The sequence below is a fragment of the Sceloporus occidentalis genome, unplaced genomic scaffold (genome assembly GCF_023333645.1).
Source record: "Sceloporus occidentalis isolate IW3139 unplaced genomic scaffold, rSceOcc1.0.p SCAF_1, whole genome shotgun sequence".
Lineage (NCBI taxonomy): Eukaryota > Metazoa > Chordata > Lepidosauria > Squamata > Phrynosomatidae > Sceloporus > Sceloporus occidentalis.
This window is the reverse complement of record NW_028316981.1, coordinates 308,785,446-308,801,293: the sequence shown is the minus strand read 5'-3', so window position 1 is coordinate 308,801,293 and position 15,848 is coordinate 308,785,446. Positions and strand designations below refer to the sequence as shown.

General features: G+C 41.4%; 1 protein-coding gene across 1 annotated transcript; it reads right to left on the bottom strand.

The window, feature by feature from the left end:
• Positions 1–2,241: 2,241 nt before the first annotated feature.
• Positions 2,242–14,353, bottom strand: LOC149324220 (ATP synthase F(1) complex subunit alpha, mitochondrial). The gene is made up of 12 exons (XM_089497810.1): positions 14,187–14,353; positions 9,768–9,846; positions 8,016–8,185; positions 7,416–7,589; positions 7,151–7,317; positions 5,882–6,030; positions 5,126–5,277; positions 4,793–5,017; positions 4,573–4,680; positions 4,104–4,248; positions 3,128–3,278; positions 2,242–2,573 (listed from the first exon to the last, which is right to left on the bottom strand). The coding sequence occupies exons 1-12, from the start codon at positions 14,244–14,246 to the stop codon at positions 2,492–2,494; spliced, it is 1,662 nt and encodes a 553-aa protein (XP_089353936.1). The 5' UTR covers positions 14,247–14,353; the 3' UTR covers positions 2,242–2,491.
• Positions 14,354–15,848: the final 1,495 nt, after the last annotated feature.

Sequence of the window (15,848 nt, the reverse complement as noted above, 5' to 3'; positions counted from 1 at the left end):
CAGTCAGGAGTTCACGAGGTGGTCTAGGAAAGATGAGTCAGTTACCAGAAGGTTGTAAATGCTGTGATGGAGAAGGGTGAAGAGTTTGTGTCAAGACAAGTCCAATGTCAGGGATGAGGTAGTCTGTGAATGTCTAGCCATCCAAGGAGTTCAGGAACAAAACTGGTTGTAGAAGTTTGGATGGTAAGCGGGAGCCAGAAATCATGAACAGGAGGAATACATGAAGAACTGAGAATTCAGACATAGACATGTTAGTTTGCAGTATCAGTATGCAAAGGGTTTTTATGCTGTAGCTTCTTTTGTAGTTAGTCTCAAAGATGCTACCAGGTCCCTTTCCATGGTGAAGGTCCAAGAATGGTGTTGCTTCTGACCTTGGTATCCTAGGGAGTATATTCTCAGGGGAGTATATCCTCAGGGGTATAGAGGGATATAACCTTTTTAGGAGATCTGTTATGGGGTTTTCTTGGCCAGATTTGTTCTGAGTTTTCCATTGCTTTCCTCTGAGGCTGAGAGTGTGTGAGATGCCCAAAGTCACCTAGTGGTTGAGTATGGATTTGAACCCTGGTCTCCCAGAATCCTAGTCCAACACTCAAACCACTGCTCCAAACTGGCTCTCCAGAGCAAGACAATAGGGGATGTTCAGAAGAACATGAGAAGGCAGACAGCCCCTGGACCCAAAGATGGAAACAGAAGAGAAACACACAGAACTCTGTCCTTTTGTATCAATTGCAAAGATTTGAGTTTGTTTCCTGGATAGACACTGCCCTCTTCTGTCCCATCCTTATCATTGTTCATAGTGCATTTCCTTCTTTCTCCCACATATATGCACAGATATACAGTCAGCCCTCCTTATCCAGATTTCTTATCCATGGATTCAACCATCCATGGTTTGAAAATATTCAAAAAAGTATAAATCCCTAGTATCAAACTTTGATTTTGCCATTTTATATAAGGGACATCATTTTGTTATGCCATTGTATTTAATGGGACTTGAGCATCCATGGATTTTGTTCTTCACAGGGGTTCCTGGATCTAAACCCGAGCAGATAACAAGGGCCCACTGTTCACACCACTGAATTTCACATGTAATGAAGAGTCTAGCAGCTTTAGGAGAGTCTTTAGAAGCTGTTTCTTTTGCAAATTCTGTTTGTTGGCTGATCAAAACATAAAAAAACCAGAGCAATTATATGTTCCTCAAATGACCACAAAACAGGTTTCTTATTCCAAGTTGCAGTTCTAGGGACTTAAGCTTGCCAGAAGCACTGAGAGGAAAAGCTCAAGAACCGTACTAGAAATGCCTTGTTTGAGAAAGCAGAGGGGGCACCAAGTCTAAACAAACACATATGAAGAAAGGATGTTAAAAACATGTCTACCCTACGTTGTAGCTACTGTGTTTCATTTTTCTTTATGTGACCTGACATTTCTACTTGGGATGAAGCTATTTTTATAGCAGTGTGGCAAAACCCCAACAAAACAGTCCAGGATGGCTGCAATAGGGGTAAATATTGGCCCCCTTGTAGCATGAGCCACTTGTTCTACAGGGAAATGGAATAATGTAGGGAAGAGGACAAGCAATTCTGGAATGACTGTTCTGGTTGCCATTGGTCAATAAAACTCTTGGAATGGGATACTCACCCAATTTGACCAAGGCCATGTTTAAAACTGTGTGCTCCCCCTCAATTCAGTAGACTACGACCTCCTCTTGAGTGAATGGCTTCAGCAATGAAGTCTGCTGACCACAGCTTTGACAATTTCCCAGCACCGTAGCTTAGAGGCTCAAAGAGATAAACGTGAGTGGTTCAGACAACAGTATTTCACTTGTATACCTCCTGTGTTTTCCAACACTTTTTTTCTTCCAAAAAATAGTGACACAGTGCCTTCTCCTAGTACAGTTTCATCTGGGAATACCCAATTATGTATAAGTAGCAAATGCTTTATCAAGCCTCATTGCCTTTCAAGAGATGTTGGCTTAAATTTAATTGTTAGTACTCTTGAGCAGGCTTATTGAATCAGTAAGCAAAGAGCTGACTTACCACGTGCCCAGTGATTCAACAAATTATCCATAGCTGGGGCCAACCACTAGATTTAGGGCAATGTGAAAGATACTCCTGCATATTTAGGATTAATGTGCTTCAGAGGAAAATTTGTTCTTAATCTGATAATGCACCACACAAAGCAAAACAAATTAATCTGCACTGAGTTAAGAAGCACTCCAGAAAAAAAATCTGTACAGAATTCATATTGTTTGTAAGATTTTTATTTTATTCACCATGTACTTATGTACACACTGATGCTGGCTGTCCAGAGGTCTCTCTCACAGCATGGATTATGTCCACAAGACTGCTTTACATAGAACCTTTAATTCTCAGTGAAGACTGCACTGTACTTTCCACTCACACATACGTTGTATGTCTCTGGAAAAAATGGAGCCAGAGTACTACCAGCAGCCAGTGACAAAAATAGCCTGGAACTATGCTGAACTGTTAATAGTTTATGCTTCAAATGTAGACAGGAAATTCGTGACTATTTCCTTCAGCTTGGCGTCTGTTTGCTCAGAGATCTTCCCCTCAGTCCTGTCAAGGCAAAAACAAAGCAAAATTCAAGTCCTCATTCACTTCTTCTCACACTAGTTGTTCCACCATTTGAAAAGTTAATTCACACTAGAGCAATTTAATAAAATGAATTTCAGGCTTCTGATGATACATGCTAAACAAACATGCCCGCAGAAGATATCCTTCGCCAGCATACCATCTTTACTAAGGACTGAAACAACATGCAGGTATCTAACTGTTTTTTTTCTCCTGTTGGATTTATAACATCTTGTCTGATGAAGAAGCCCATGGGGCATCGAAAGCTTGCAACAAGCATACTATGCATTTCAGTTGGCCAATAAAGGTATCACTGATGGGTTTTTTTTAAAGGTAATATTTGTAATAGCTCTTCACCATGCCTAGTGTTTTTTTAAAAGGGAATTTACTGATCTGTCACCAATTTTTAAAAAACACTATATGAGAATTTTCAGTCACTGACCAGGCCCAAGGTCTTCAAGGCTTGTGAATGACTGATTCACCGTCAATCTGGAAGTCTTATTTGTTTCTTAGCCTTCTGTGAAGCAATATATATTTACCTGATTGTGGAGAGGAGGGCCTGGTGTTGGCTCAGAACATGAGCAAGGAAAGCACTCTCAAACTTGGTGATCTTGCTGGGCTCCAATTTGTCCAGGTGGCCCCTTACTCCAGCATAGATTACAGCAACTTGTTCCTCAATTGCCATAGGAACTAAACAGAAAAAAGTATTTCTATATCAGACCATTTTACTATTGGTTTTCTGGTTTTTCATCATGGTTGAGGCACAGGAAACAGAACCTGACTGAAAAGAACACACCTCCTTCACCTTAAACTCAGAGGATTAAGCTATCCCATTCAAGAAACATATTTCTCTGCTTGGAGACCTCCAGAAATTAAAAGGAAACATGCAAGATGGACAGGATTCCCAGAGAGGCTCAGAAAAACTGAGCAATGTTATTTTTGAGTGCCTTCCATGGCAACCCTTTCTTGGCAAGATTTCTTCAGAGGGGGATTGCCATTGCCTTCAGTGTGATGTTCCCAAAGGCACTATGTGGCCTTCCATAGGTGAGTAAGAGCAATAGCAGCTTCATTTATATACGTCTTCACACTGAACAAAGTAGTCTGTACGTGGTTTACAACTGTAAGTAGTCTGTAAATGGTTTACAAGCTGAGTTGTCATTTTAGAGACCTTGGAAGGATACAAGGCTGAGTCAACCTTGGCTGGGATTGAACATACAAACCTTGTGGTTTTTGAGTGAGTGGCTACAGTACTGGCATTCAACCACTGCATCACCAAGGCTCCTAGGGATTCAACCTCTGGCCTCCCAGTATCCTAGGCCAAACCACTACACCACACTGTGTATGCAGGATACCAACAAGGCATGTTATTATATGCAGATCAAAAATTTCTGTGGACATTGCTAGCTGACTGGATTGCACAGAAGGCACACGGTTACCTTCTTACCATCCAAGACTGGAAAAATAAAGAACAGCATTGTGAATGGCTAGTAGTCAGTTCTATAAAAAGTTTCTTACCATACTGTCCTTGTTTAAGTAGCTCAGTCAAACGTACACCCCGATTGAGCAACTGTTGAGTAGCGGCATCTAGATCTGATCCGAACTGTGCAAAAGCAGCAACTTCACGGTACTGAGCCAATTCCAGCTTCATGGTACCAGCCACCTATAGAGCATGAAAAAACACATTTACTGCCAGGTTCAGGGTATGTCACTTTCAGAAGATTAAAATCAATCACTTTTTTCATGTTTTTTTGTATCCCGGGAGAGGGCGGAATTCAGAATGGATCCACCATGGATACAAAGGCTTGACTGTCCTATATAATAATGTTATAATAAAATTATTTCACCTTTTTCATTTGGCAATACTGTTTGAGGCAGTGAAAAGATAGAAGAAAACTAGGCTGATGGTGTGATCTTACTTCACAACAAATTATGTGAACAGTTTAGTTGAGCAAAACTGTCCATATACCTAACTTTTTTTCCTTACCTGCTTCATGGCCCTTGTTTGGGCAGCTGAACCAACACGAGATACAGACAGACCAACGTTGATGGCTGGGCGGATACCTTTGTAAAACAGTTCAGTTTCTAAGAAGATCTGCAGGAAACAGATTGTGTTACCAGAAGGAGTTTCCACTGAATCTAATATTTTTAGCTCATCCTAAACCAATTCTTACATGGATACTGATTGAAATGCTTTGGGATCCTACCTGCCCATCGGTGATAGATATGACATTAGTTGGAATGTAAGCTGATACATCTCCAGCTTGAGTCTCAATGACAGGAAGGGCTGTGAGGGAGCCACCTCCAAAGGCATCATTCATTTTGGCTGCTCTTTCTAGAAGACGGGAGTGTAGATAGAAAACGTCCCCTGGATAAGCTTCTCGGCCAGGAGGACGACGCAGCAGCAGAGACATCTGGCGGTAGGCAACAGCCTGTTGAAACAAGAACAAGGCTAATATATTTGCCACATGAGCTGCAAGATAAAAAATTGTAAAATGTGCTTGCCCCCTCCCGCTGAAATGCCAACAGATTGTTCAAACCTGCTTGGATAAGTCATCATAGATAATCAAAGCATGTTTGCCATTGTCTCTGAAGTACTCGCCCATAGAACAGCCAGAATAAGGAGCCAAATACTGAAGAGGTGCAGCATCTGAGGCTGTGGCAGAGACCACAATGGTGTATTTCATAGCATCTGGAAAAAATAGTGTTGGTAATAGATTTTGTTTGGTTTTCTTATACATGAAAATGGAAGCAACTTAGCAGTGCCATTGTTAAGGTTTTCCCCAAACCCTTCTATTTCTTTCCTCTTAAGCGTCTGTAAGATTTTACCTGAGCAGGACAAAACTAAAATGGAACAAGAATTCTAGTCTGAGATTCTTGGGCATTACAATAAGGGAATTCTTTCTACGATGAAATTCTCAGAAATATTTGAGAGGGACCAACACTAGTTAATCAATCTTTGTTTCCCTTACTTGCCTAGAGGAAAAATAGTTCACTTCATATTCAAGCAGATGTGAAACATTTTTATTTATGTGCTGGTTCAGTTGACTGGAATACCATCCCTTGCCCCCCTCCAGCTGAATCAATAAGGCCTCAGAATATCCTCTCTTATCAAAAGTGAATTTAGCAGCTTTACGCAGAAACAAACAGAGGAGTAACTACTGCAGTTAGAGATAACTTCAATTTAGAGTCTTTTCAAGACACCTTTATTAAAAATGATTAGACCTGCTTTATTGCTATGCATTTCCACAGACTGCCTATGTGTAGAACGATCTGTGTGAACTATATGTCAGTACCTGCATCAGTAAGTCTCTTAACCAGCTGAGCAACAGTGGATCTCTTCTGGCCAATTGCAACATAAATACAGTAAAGTTTCTTCTTCTCATCAGTTCCATCATTAAATCGTTTTTGGTTGATGATGGTATCAATAGCAATTGCTGTTTTGCTGAAGAAAGAAAAGTTAAAAGCTAGAATCTTTTTATTGTCCACAGCTAACAGAACAGTTTTCTAATTATGTTTTGGTAACACTGAGGAATTCCTCAGTGAGAGGATCTAGAACGGGTTGGCAACCTACGGCCCGTGGGCTGGATCCGGCCCGGCGAGGCCTTGGGACCAGCCCCAGCCCGGTCCTGCTGCCGACTGCCACCCCGTCGCAGCTTCCGCACCGCTCTGGGCGCCATTTTGAGTTCGGCCCCCCAATTGTCTGAGGGACAGCAACCCGGCCCCCAGCTCAAAAAGGTTGCCTACCCCTGATCTAGAACATGGCTACACCCAGGCTCTGGAACTCCCTACTAAGGGAGGCCCTTACTTGCCAACAGTAAAAGCATTTTTATTCAAGCAAACTTCAGCATTTGACCAACTGTTGAAATCAGGGCTTGATAGAAGATGGGTTTTAAACTTTTTCTTACTGATATTTTAAAGTCACATAGTTGTAAAATTTTATTATAATAGTTCCTCTTGTTTGATGCTTTAATTGCATCCCTCTTTTTAACCTCTACAAAGGGAAAGTTTAAATCTAACAATTTCCTCATAATTCTCATGATTAGGGAGGTCAAATCTGTCAGTTCTGCATTCTCACATTAAATATGTATTTTCAAAAAACCTTTACACCAGTTAAGAAATTTTCAGTTTGGTGAGTTCTTATCAAAAACCAAATTAAACTCTCAACCACTTGGACATGATAAATTCAACAGCTACACCTATTTGCAGAATGGAGGAGCACAATGAACCTACCTATCTCATAAAAAAGAAGGGCTTGTCAGAAGGGAAAAAAGAGGTGGCAGACCTAATTTAGTACCACAAACACTGCTGAATACACAGTCTAAGCCAGGCTTTTGAAAGCAAAGTGCTAAAAAGCTTTGTACATGATGAAAGACTATTAGTTTTGCCTTTTCTCCACATTCCATTTTTGAAAACCTCAGGTTTTGTCAATTTTTGGAAAAGTTCATATGAAACATAAATCAAGTGAAGTCCCTTCAGGACACTCTTGCACATACAGCTTTCCTAGGGGGAAATCTATAGCAGTTAGAAGCAAGTTGTATGAATAGGTGACAACAGTTCCTTACCCTGTCTGCCTGTCACCAATGATCAATTCACGCTGACCACGGCCAATTGGTACCAAGCTGTCTACAGCCTTGATGCCAGTCTGCATGGGTTCCCGCACAGAGATTCTAGGAATGATCCCTGGAGCTTTCAGACCAACCCTTCTGCGCAACTTGGAAGTAATGGGACCCTTTAAAGGAAGAAAACATTGTCACCTTTTTAATATTTTCTTACCATTAACAGCTGTACACAACAGCACATTAATAGTGACTATGATCTCCACATTACCTTTCCATCAATGGCATTGCCCAGCGCATCTACAACACGCCCCAACAGCTCTTCACCAACTGGAACATCCACAATAGCACCTGTTCTCTTCACGATGTCACCTTCCTTAATCAATCTGTCATTGCCAAATACGACAACACCAACGTTGTCAGGCTCCAAGTTCAGGGACATACCCTAAAAAGAGACCAAGCTCATTTAAGTAGGGATTTAAAAGATAGCACATCAGAGAAACTAGACAACTGCAGACAGAAATAACAAATGAGAATTATTCTGTGCAACTCTTGGTCCCATGCACATTCTCTGCATCTTGAATAATGACTCTCTCAAAACAAATATAGCCAATTAGCATTGAAAGAACTAAACTAAATATATTACAGCTTATTCAACAAGACTAATGTAAAAATGTAGAATTTAGGCCTCCCATGAGTAGACCTCCCTCTGAATAAGCTGATTTAAACAGTACTTCTAATGCAGTTATTACTCACCCATCAAAAGCAACACTCTCCCACTATCTCATCTAATGGACAGTGAGAGGTTTTCCAATAAAAAATCCATCAGCAGTTCATACAAACATTGATGCAACAAGTGAAGAAAAATTACCTTCAACCCAGAAGAGAACTCAACCATTTCTTCTGCCTGAACATTTCTCAGGCCATATACACGGGCAATACCATCCCCAATTGAAAGCACACGGCCTGTTTCTTCTAGCTCAGCTGAAGTGTCAGCACCAAGAATGCGTTCCTCAAGAATAGAAGATACTTCAGCAGTGCCTGGTAGAATTAAAATTGAGACAATTTTATTTTGTATGTATACTGGTGCAGGGCTGCACCTTTTCAGAGGCAAGGCAATTGCCCTCCTATGTATATATGCATGTACATGCATCCAGGAATCCTCTGATCTCACTCAAAGAATGGTGAGACTTTTCTTCCCACAACAAGGCTGGGCATGGGACTATATGACTTCCAACTGTATGATTTGAATATGGAAAGAGACATCTATATGAGTATCTCTGAGAGAGGATGAAGAAAATGTTCTCTGTTTCCTTTTCCAGATAGTCTTTCCTTGCTGCAAAAAAATCTGAATGGGAATCTCTGGATAAAAGGAACAGAAAGCCTTCTCCCCACTAAGCCCCAACCAAATCTTGATGCAAATTGCTGTTTTGTTGCTATTAACAGGAATGGGCCGGGGGGGGGGGAGGGGAGCTTAATCTATATTTATGAAAAGAAAATACAACATCTGCAAGAACACTATTTTGTATGGTCACATAGCTAAAGAACCTGTGCCAGATCTCTTAAATCAATGCTTTAATTTTCTTCTGAAAGGTGTACTACCTTCAGTTTCATTCACTCACTCTCTGTACTGCTTATCAGCTGCATTTCAAGCTGAGAAAAATCTGATTCAGTAAAATTTGTTGAATGTTCTATTTTACTAAATAATTGATTGCAGTACAGGAGTACAACAGCATAGAAATCTGTAGATAAGTGTGTAGGTAGCATGTGAAACATTTTCCATAGAAAAATACAGCACTGGACAATTTGCCAGCCCACATCTGAGTACTATTCAGAGTGGTAGTCTATGAACTGGTGCTGGTGTATGAGCCAAAGGCTGTTGGTCCACATGAAGTTTCCAGGAAAGAAACAGATGAAGTGAATGGGCAACAATATGGTGCTGGTCCCTGATACACTGAGGAGAAAGATCTGGTGGTCTACCAAATAACTTAAGAAACACTGGTCTAGGCAACTGTCACTGTCACGAGGGCAGTATTTAAAAAATTAACAGAGCTAGCATTACACAAGCAGAAAGGCATAATCAAATCATATGTGGATGGGCAACTCTCAGGAATCAGAGGCTTCACTGAGCCCTCTTGCAACTACATGAATACTCTGCTGTGGTCAAATGATACGCTGCTCTTGCAGTAAGAAATGCAGCGCTTTTAATTTCAACAAGGCACACACTCCCCATGCCTTCTCTATTAGTGCAGTCAGTTTTAAAAGAACTGATCCAGAGCTTGAAAACCTTGAATTTTGGATTTCCCAAATATAGTTAACTTTTACTAAAATCAAATGCAAAAAGAATGATAAGCAAATAAGCAGCATCTATGTTCCAGAAAAATATTATTGGATTTGACTTGAATAGGTCAAAACTACCTCATGTGTCACAGCTGTTGGGAACTGGAATCAAAGTAGGAGGAGAAATGCTATCATCTGGACATAAAGATTTCAACGGCAAAAGCTCAAACAGGTCTTCAGGCAGAGGTCCAAAGCATAACTTGAACAAGCAACACTTCACTGAAATTAAGAAATATCACTATTATGTTTCCAAAGATGGGGTTAGAGATTTGTTTTGACATACCAGTTTTCTGTAGACTTGTTTTGGAGGCATGGAGGTTCCTTGTTGCAACAAATGTAGCACCCAAAGCATTCCGGGACACCTACCATGAAGAAAAGCATTTGAAATTAATATTCAACAGCATGTCCCTCTCACATTTGTGAAAGCACATTTCTCTGGCATGGCTTTACATTAATGGAGTTTGTTTTTAGCACTGCATGGTCAATGGCTGTCCCTTATTTCACAAGAACACAGTTTACAAGCAGAATTACAGAGCTAGCATTCAACAGGTACTATTCCCCATAAGACTACTTAATACCCTTGAACAGCATTTTGTATTTCAATTAATTTGTTCCACCATACAGGAAAAACCACAAGATACAAGACAAGGGCCAAGATCTGCACAGCAGAGTATAGTTCTGCAGGTACAGGGGACTTTTCTTCAGCCGCCCCTAGACTATGGAATGATCTGCCAGAAGAGATTCAACAGCTGCATATACTGTCCGAATTTAAAAGAGCATTGAAGACTAGTCTCTTCTGGCAGGCCTATCCAAATGATTTTTAAATTGTGAATTTTAAATGATGAGTTTTGGATGTGGATTGTTTTAATATATGCAGATTTGGCCTTTTAAACTGATGTCTGTTTTAACTGTTGTTTGTTTTGTGATTGTTGTTGCGCCCCCCCCACCTCGATTCATGGGGAGAGGTGGGTAAGAAATAAATATTTTATTATCATTATCTCTTCTCTCACACCTGACTCACCATTTAGCCACTGCAGGCCCCGTTCTCCTAGCCCTCCAGTGGTGGTGGAAAACAAGGGACTGAAGAAACATCTGGCTATGTCCCTGTAGCCAGATGCAGACCAATGATATTCACTAGGATCAGCTGGGGTTCTCCCCCTCTTTGAAGTCTCAGCTGAGGATGCCATCAGTATATATCAAGGGGACATTGCCAGGCGCTTCTCCAATCCTTCCCCCACTCTTGAAAAGCCACTGAATGGCTGTGGGGGTCCGCAGTGACTAAACAGTGAGTCAGAGGGGCTTTAGTCTTTGCAAGGGAGGAAGAGATTACCAACCTGCCTAACAGCCAAAAAGGGGCATACATAGGTGTAAGAGGAATGTATGCCAGCCTATGAATTCCTTTATACGTTGTCTAGAAAAAGCAAACCCATTTTATGGCCCAATTCTGTGCATGGTTTGGATACAAATCCCATGGTGTCCCATAGGATTATTCTCAAGTACATATAGACCTGCACCTTTCAATTCAGTATTGTTTAGAAGTGACTTTAAAGAACAGTCTTGGCACCATGGTTCTAAAATGGAGGATTCAGTGGGTAAAAGACACAAAAAATCAACATCCCACTTTTAATAACATTTTGTAATACCCTCTTTCTGGAGAACACTATCTGAACAATTTCTAGGTTACCAGTATTTAAAAATTTGTACTGAAGAAGCTGTCCTTTCAATGAAGATGATTTTAACAAGATGCTGGAAACTGTTAATGTGCATCTTCCTAATACAACACACGCTGCATTAGGCTTCCATTGGAAATTGGCTTCAAATATTTTCTCATAACTGGAGCTTCTATAATAAATTGTACATCAGATACTTCCCCCCCCCCCCCCGCCCAAGGATATCATACAACACAGCATATACCAAGTATATTGTTTTAAGCAGTATGTCACTGGTTAACTGGTGAAAACAAAAACAAGAAGGTTATAAAGTAATGACATATCTAAATTAAATGTCACAGGAACCACTAAATCTGTGGCAGCACAGCCTGAGTCGTGAATGGAGACGTACCTCCTGATGTTCCCACCTGTATCTAACAGTAATTGTTTACATGATTCACCAAAGGCCCACTACCAATACAACTACTAACCCACTGTATTATATGCGGGACTTGATCAATAGTGCAAAGAACAAGACAATTTCCCTTAATCCCAAAAGAAACTGAAAGTGCTAGCAATGCTTTACTAGAAAGGAAAAGGTTTTCAATACCTTAGGAGGCACCAAGAGCACTCAGGGACACCTTCCAAGAAGCCTTCAAGGTCACAAATATCTGAAAATGTGGCACTATGACAACAAGACTATTCTACCAGTGACCTCACTATCCTGTAAAACACTGGTCCAAAACACACTGTAGAAATAATCCAGTTTGAGACCGCTTTAACTGTCCTGGCTTGGTGCTAGGGAATCCTGTGAATTGTAGTTTATTGTGACACCAGAGCTCTCTGAGAGAGAAGGCTACAAGTCTCACAAGAGTACAGTTCCCAGCATTCCTTAGCATTGAGCCAGGGCAGTTAAAGCAGTTTCAAACTGGATTATTTCTGCAGTGTGTTTTGGATTGGTTTTATGCAAAATGATCTGTGGATATCTGCTGATCCACAGCAAATTTCTAGAAAAGAAAACCAAGGAACGCCAAAATGGTACTGGTCTCTGACACATTACTGTACAAAAATATAAACTGAGAAGCACCACTAAGCATCCACTTCTCCAAGCTTAATAGCTGCTTCTTACCAACATACGTCCAACCAGAGAAGCCTGGTGAAAAAGGCTAGATCTGCATTGCAGAAACAATGCAGCATGACACCACTTTAACTACCATGTCTCAATGCTATGGATCCAGTGGTTTCTAGTTTGCTGTGGCACCAAAGATCTCTGACAATAAAGGCCAAATAGGTCACAAAACTGCAAATCCCGGGGTTCCCTAGAACCACTTAAGAGTGGTGACAGTCTCCATTATTCCTGCAGTATAGAATGAGTCTAAGAAACAGTTCAGGAGCATGAGCCAACCCAAATTTCATTGATTAAAAAAAGGGGTGTGTGGAATGGAACAAAAGAAATGCCAACCTCTGAGACCCTATTTGGTGGGAAACAAGACAATAATAATAATAACAACAATAATCATCATCTTGGGCATGACCTTGTTCTGAGAGTGAGTGTGGCATAGTGGTTTGTGTGTTGAACTGTGTCTGCAGAGGAAAGTTCGAATCCCAGCTCAGCCATGGAAACCAACTTGGTGACCTTGGGCAAGTCACATACTCTCAGCCTCAGAGAAAGGCAAGGGCAAACTCTCTATAGACAAATCTTGTCAAGAAATCCTCGTTTTACATTTGCCTCAGGGTCGCCATAAGTCAGAAATGACTTGAAGGCACATAACAACAACATGATGGCAAGCTTGTTTTCTGCTACTGCAGAGAATAGGACATGGAGGAATGGATTCAAGCTAGAGGAAAGCAGATTCCACTGAAACATTAGGAAGAACTTCCTGATGGAGAAAGCTTTTGACAGTGGAATAGACTCCCTCAGAGGATGGTGGAGCCTCCTTCTTTGGAGGCTTTTAAACAGAGCCTGGATGGCCACCTGTCATTGTTTTATAGGATCATCGTTATGTTTTGATGGAATAATTAGTCTAACTACTCTGAGAGCCTTTAGGGCTGAAGAGTGGGGTATAAATACCGTAAATGAATAACATTTTATCTTCTGACTTTAGATCGTAAGCCATGGGCAGATTATGTGCTGGTTTTATGTTGTCTATAAAGCACCATGAAGATTTATGGCACCATATAAATAAACATTAATAATAATAATAATAATAGTAATGTTGTTATTATAATTATTACATATAACAATAATATCATAATTGTTATACTATATATTATACTATAATTATATAATACTACTAATACTACTACTACTAATTATACTATATTATATTACGATTATAATCATAGAATCCTAGAGTTGGAAGAGACCCCAAGAATGGCCCTGATCCAGTCCAACCCATTCTGCCATGCAGGAACTCACAATCAAAGCATCCCAGACAGATAGCCATCCAGCTTCTGCTTAAAGACCTCCAAGGAAGGGGAGGATTACTTACTACATTATAATAATATAATAAGATACAATGTTATGTGTGTGTGTCTGTGTATATATATTATACATAATATATATAATTATAATAACTACAATATATATATAACATAGTTATATCATTATTACATATATGATAATAACATAATAATTTTAATATAATCTAGTGTAATAACGATATAATTTAATTATATCATTATTACACTAGATTATATTATAGTTTCCCATCATCTTAAATGATACTTATATATCGCCATCATACGTGTCCCTGCCTGGGCTTGGCCTGGGGGCCCTTGGGGTCACTTCCAAAGGCAGTCAGTCTGCTATGACCTTGTTGGGCCAGATTCCAGTCCAGGAGGAGAAGGGAGCTGAAAACGAAAAGGGAAGGGGGTCTTCGTGGGCTTGGAGGTGCAGAGAGAGAGAGCGAGCGAGCGAGAGAGAGGCAGCCTGGGAAGGGAAGCGTGGAGGAGGAAGGAGGGAAGGGAGCCGCCATGCTGTCAATGTCACCCAGCAGCCAAGGGGCCCAAGATGGCGGCGCCTGGGAAGCCACCCCCTCGGCCCCTCTCACCAGGGCGGCCTGCCGGGGCAGGGAGCGGGCGAGGGCGGCGGCGACGCGCACGGAGAGCATCCTGGCTGGCGACGGAGGTCAAGGCAAGGCCGGGTCCCGCTGCTTCTCTCTCGCTCCTCCGCCGCTTCACGCAGACAGACCGAGACCGCAGACAAAATGGCCGCCGACGTCGCCCCGCCCCTTTTTGCAACGAGAGGAAGCCCCGCCCCTTTTGGCTTCACAGGAACAGGAAGGGTCACCTCAGGGACGACCCGGAAGCGCTTCTGTTTGACCTTCCCGTTCACCTTTGGTTTAAATTATAGCTAAAAAATACGTAGAACGTCGTTTGCACGTCAGCGATTGAGGCTGCTTTGCTTTTCATAAAAGAAAGAAAAAGAAAAGGTTCGTAACAACCGCCGCCCTCCAAAATGGCGCCTCCCTCAGAGAGAGAGAGAGAGAGAGAGGTCAAAGCGGCACAAGCCACGCCCCCTCCGTGAAGTGGAGGCTGGAGGGAATGGGCGTGGCCCAAGCAGAGCGCCTTCGCTTCTGATTGGCGGAGACAAGGAGGCGTGGCTGGAGCTGGGGCCTCGCCTCTAAGGAAGAGAGAGAGAGAGAGAGAGGCTGGAGAAGCTGCAAATTCAGTCAGTGCTACCTTTGGTTAAAGTTGACCATAGAGTTGCGCTGGAGGACCTGGATATTCCTAGAGAGACCATATTACTAAATGCCATGAATAATCAATTCCACAAATATCAAAGTCACAGATATGGAGAGTTGAGTGTAAACTGCTGCAGGACACTCATCCCTCCATGTTTGCGGCTTTGATGTTTGTGGATTTGATTATTCATGGATTTTATTAATATGTTCTCTCTAGGAATATCTAGGTCCTCCAGTGCAACTCTATGGTCAACTTTAACCAAAAGTTGCACAAAAGGACCTAGAGATCCCTGGAGAGAACACTCCAGCGCAGTTCTATGGTCAGTGTCTGGCAGATGTTGGACTGGAGGACCTAGAGATTCCTTCATGGGGGTCCTGTGCCCCTAATTCCAGCGGATGTGGAGGGACTAGTGTATCATGATCATCACTGCAGAAGCAACAACAACAACAACAATATAACAACAGAACAACAATATAATAGCATGATGAGGAAGATAATAATAATAATAATGGCCTCTCCCTATGGATCAACAACAGACCGACAAATATACAACTTGAGTTAAAAACACACACACTAAGAGACTGTTTTAACTGCCCTGGCTCAATACTATGGAATTCTGGGAACTGTAGTTTCGTGAGACATTGAACCTCCTCTGTCAGAGAGAGCTCTGGTGCCACAATAAACTACAATTCCCAGGATTCCCTATCACTGGGCCAGGGCAGTTCAAGTGGTCTCAAACTGGATTATTTCTGCAGTATGTTTGGGACCTAAATTAAAAATAATGTAAAAGAACAAGACACGTGTGTTAAGATAATAGCAGCAACAATAATGACAACAGCAATAATAACAAAATAATAATAATTGATGATGATTTCTTATCTGTCTCTTCCCATGGATTGGGGCAGGGGACAGCAATAGATTGACAAATACACGAGTTGAGATAAAAACACACATTGCAGAAATAATCCAGTTTAACACTTTAACTGCCCTGGCTCTGTTCTGGGGAATCATGGGAATTGTAGTTTATT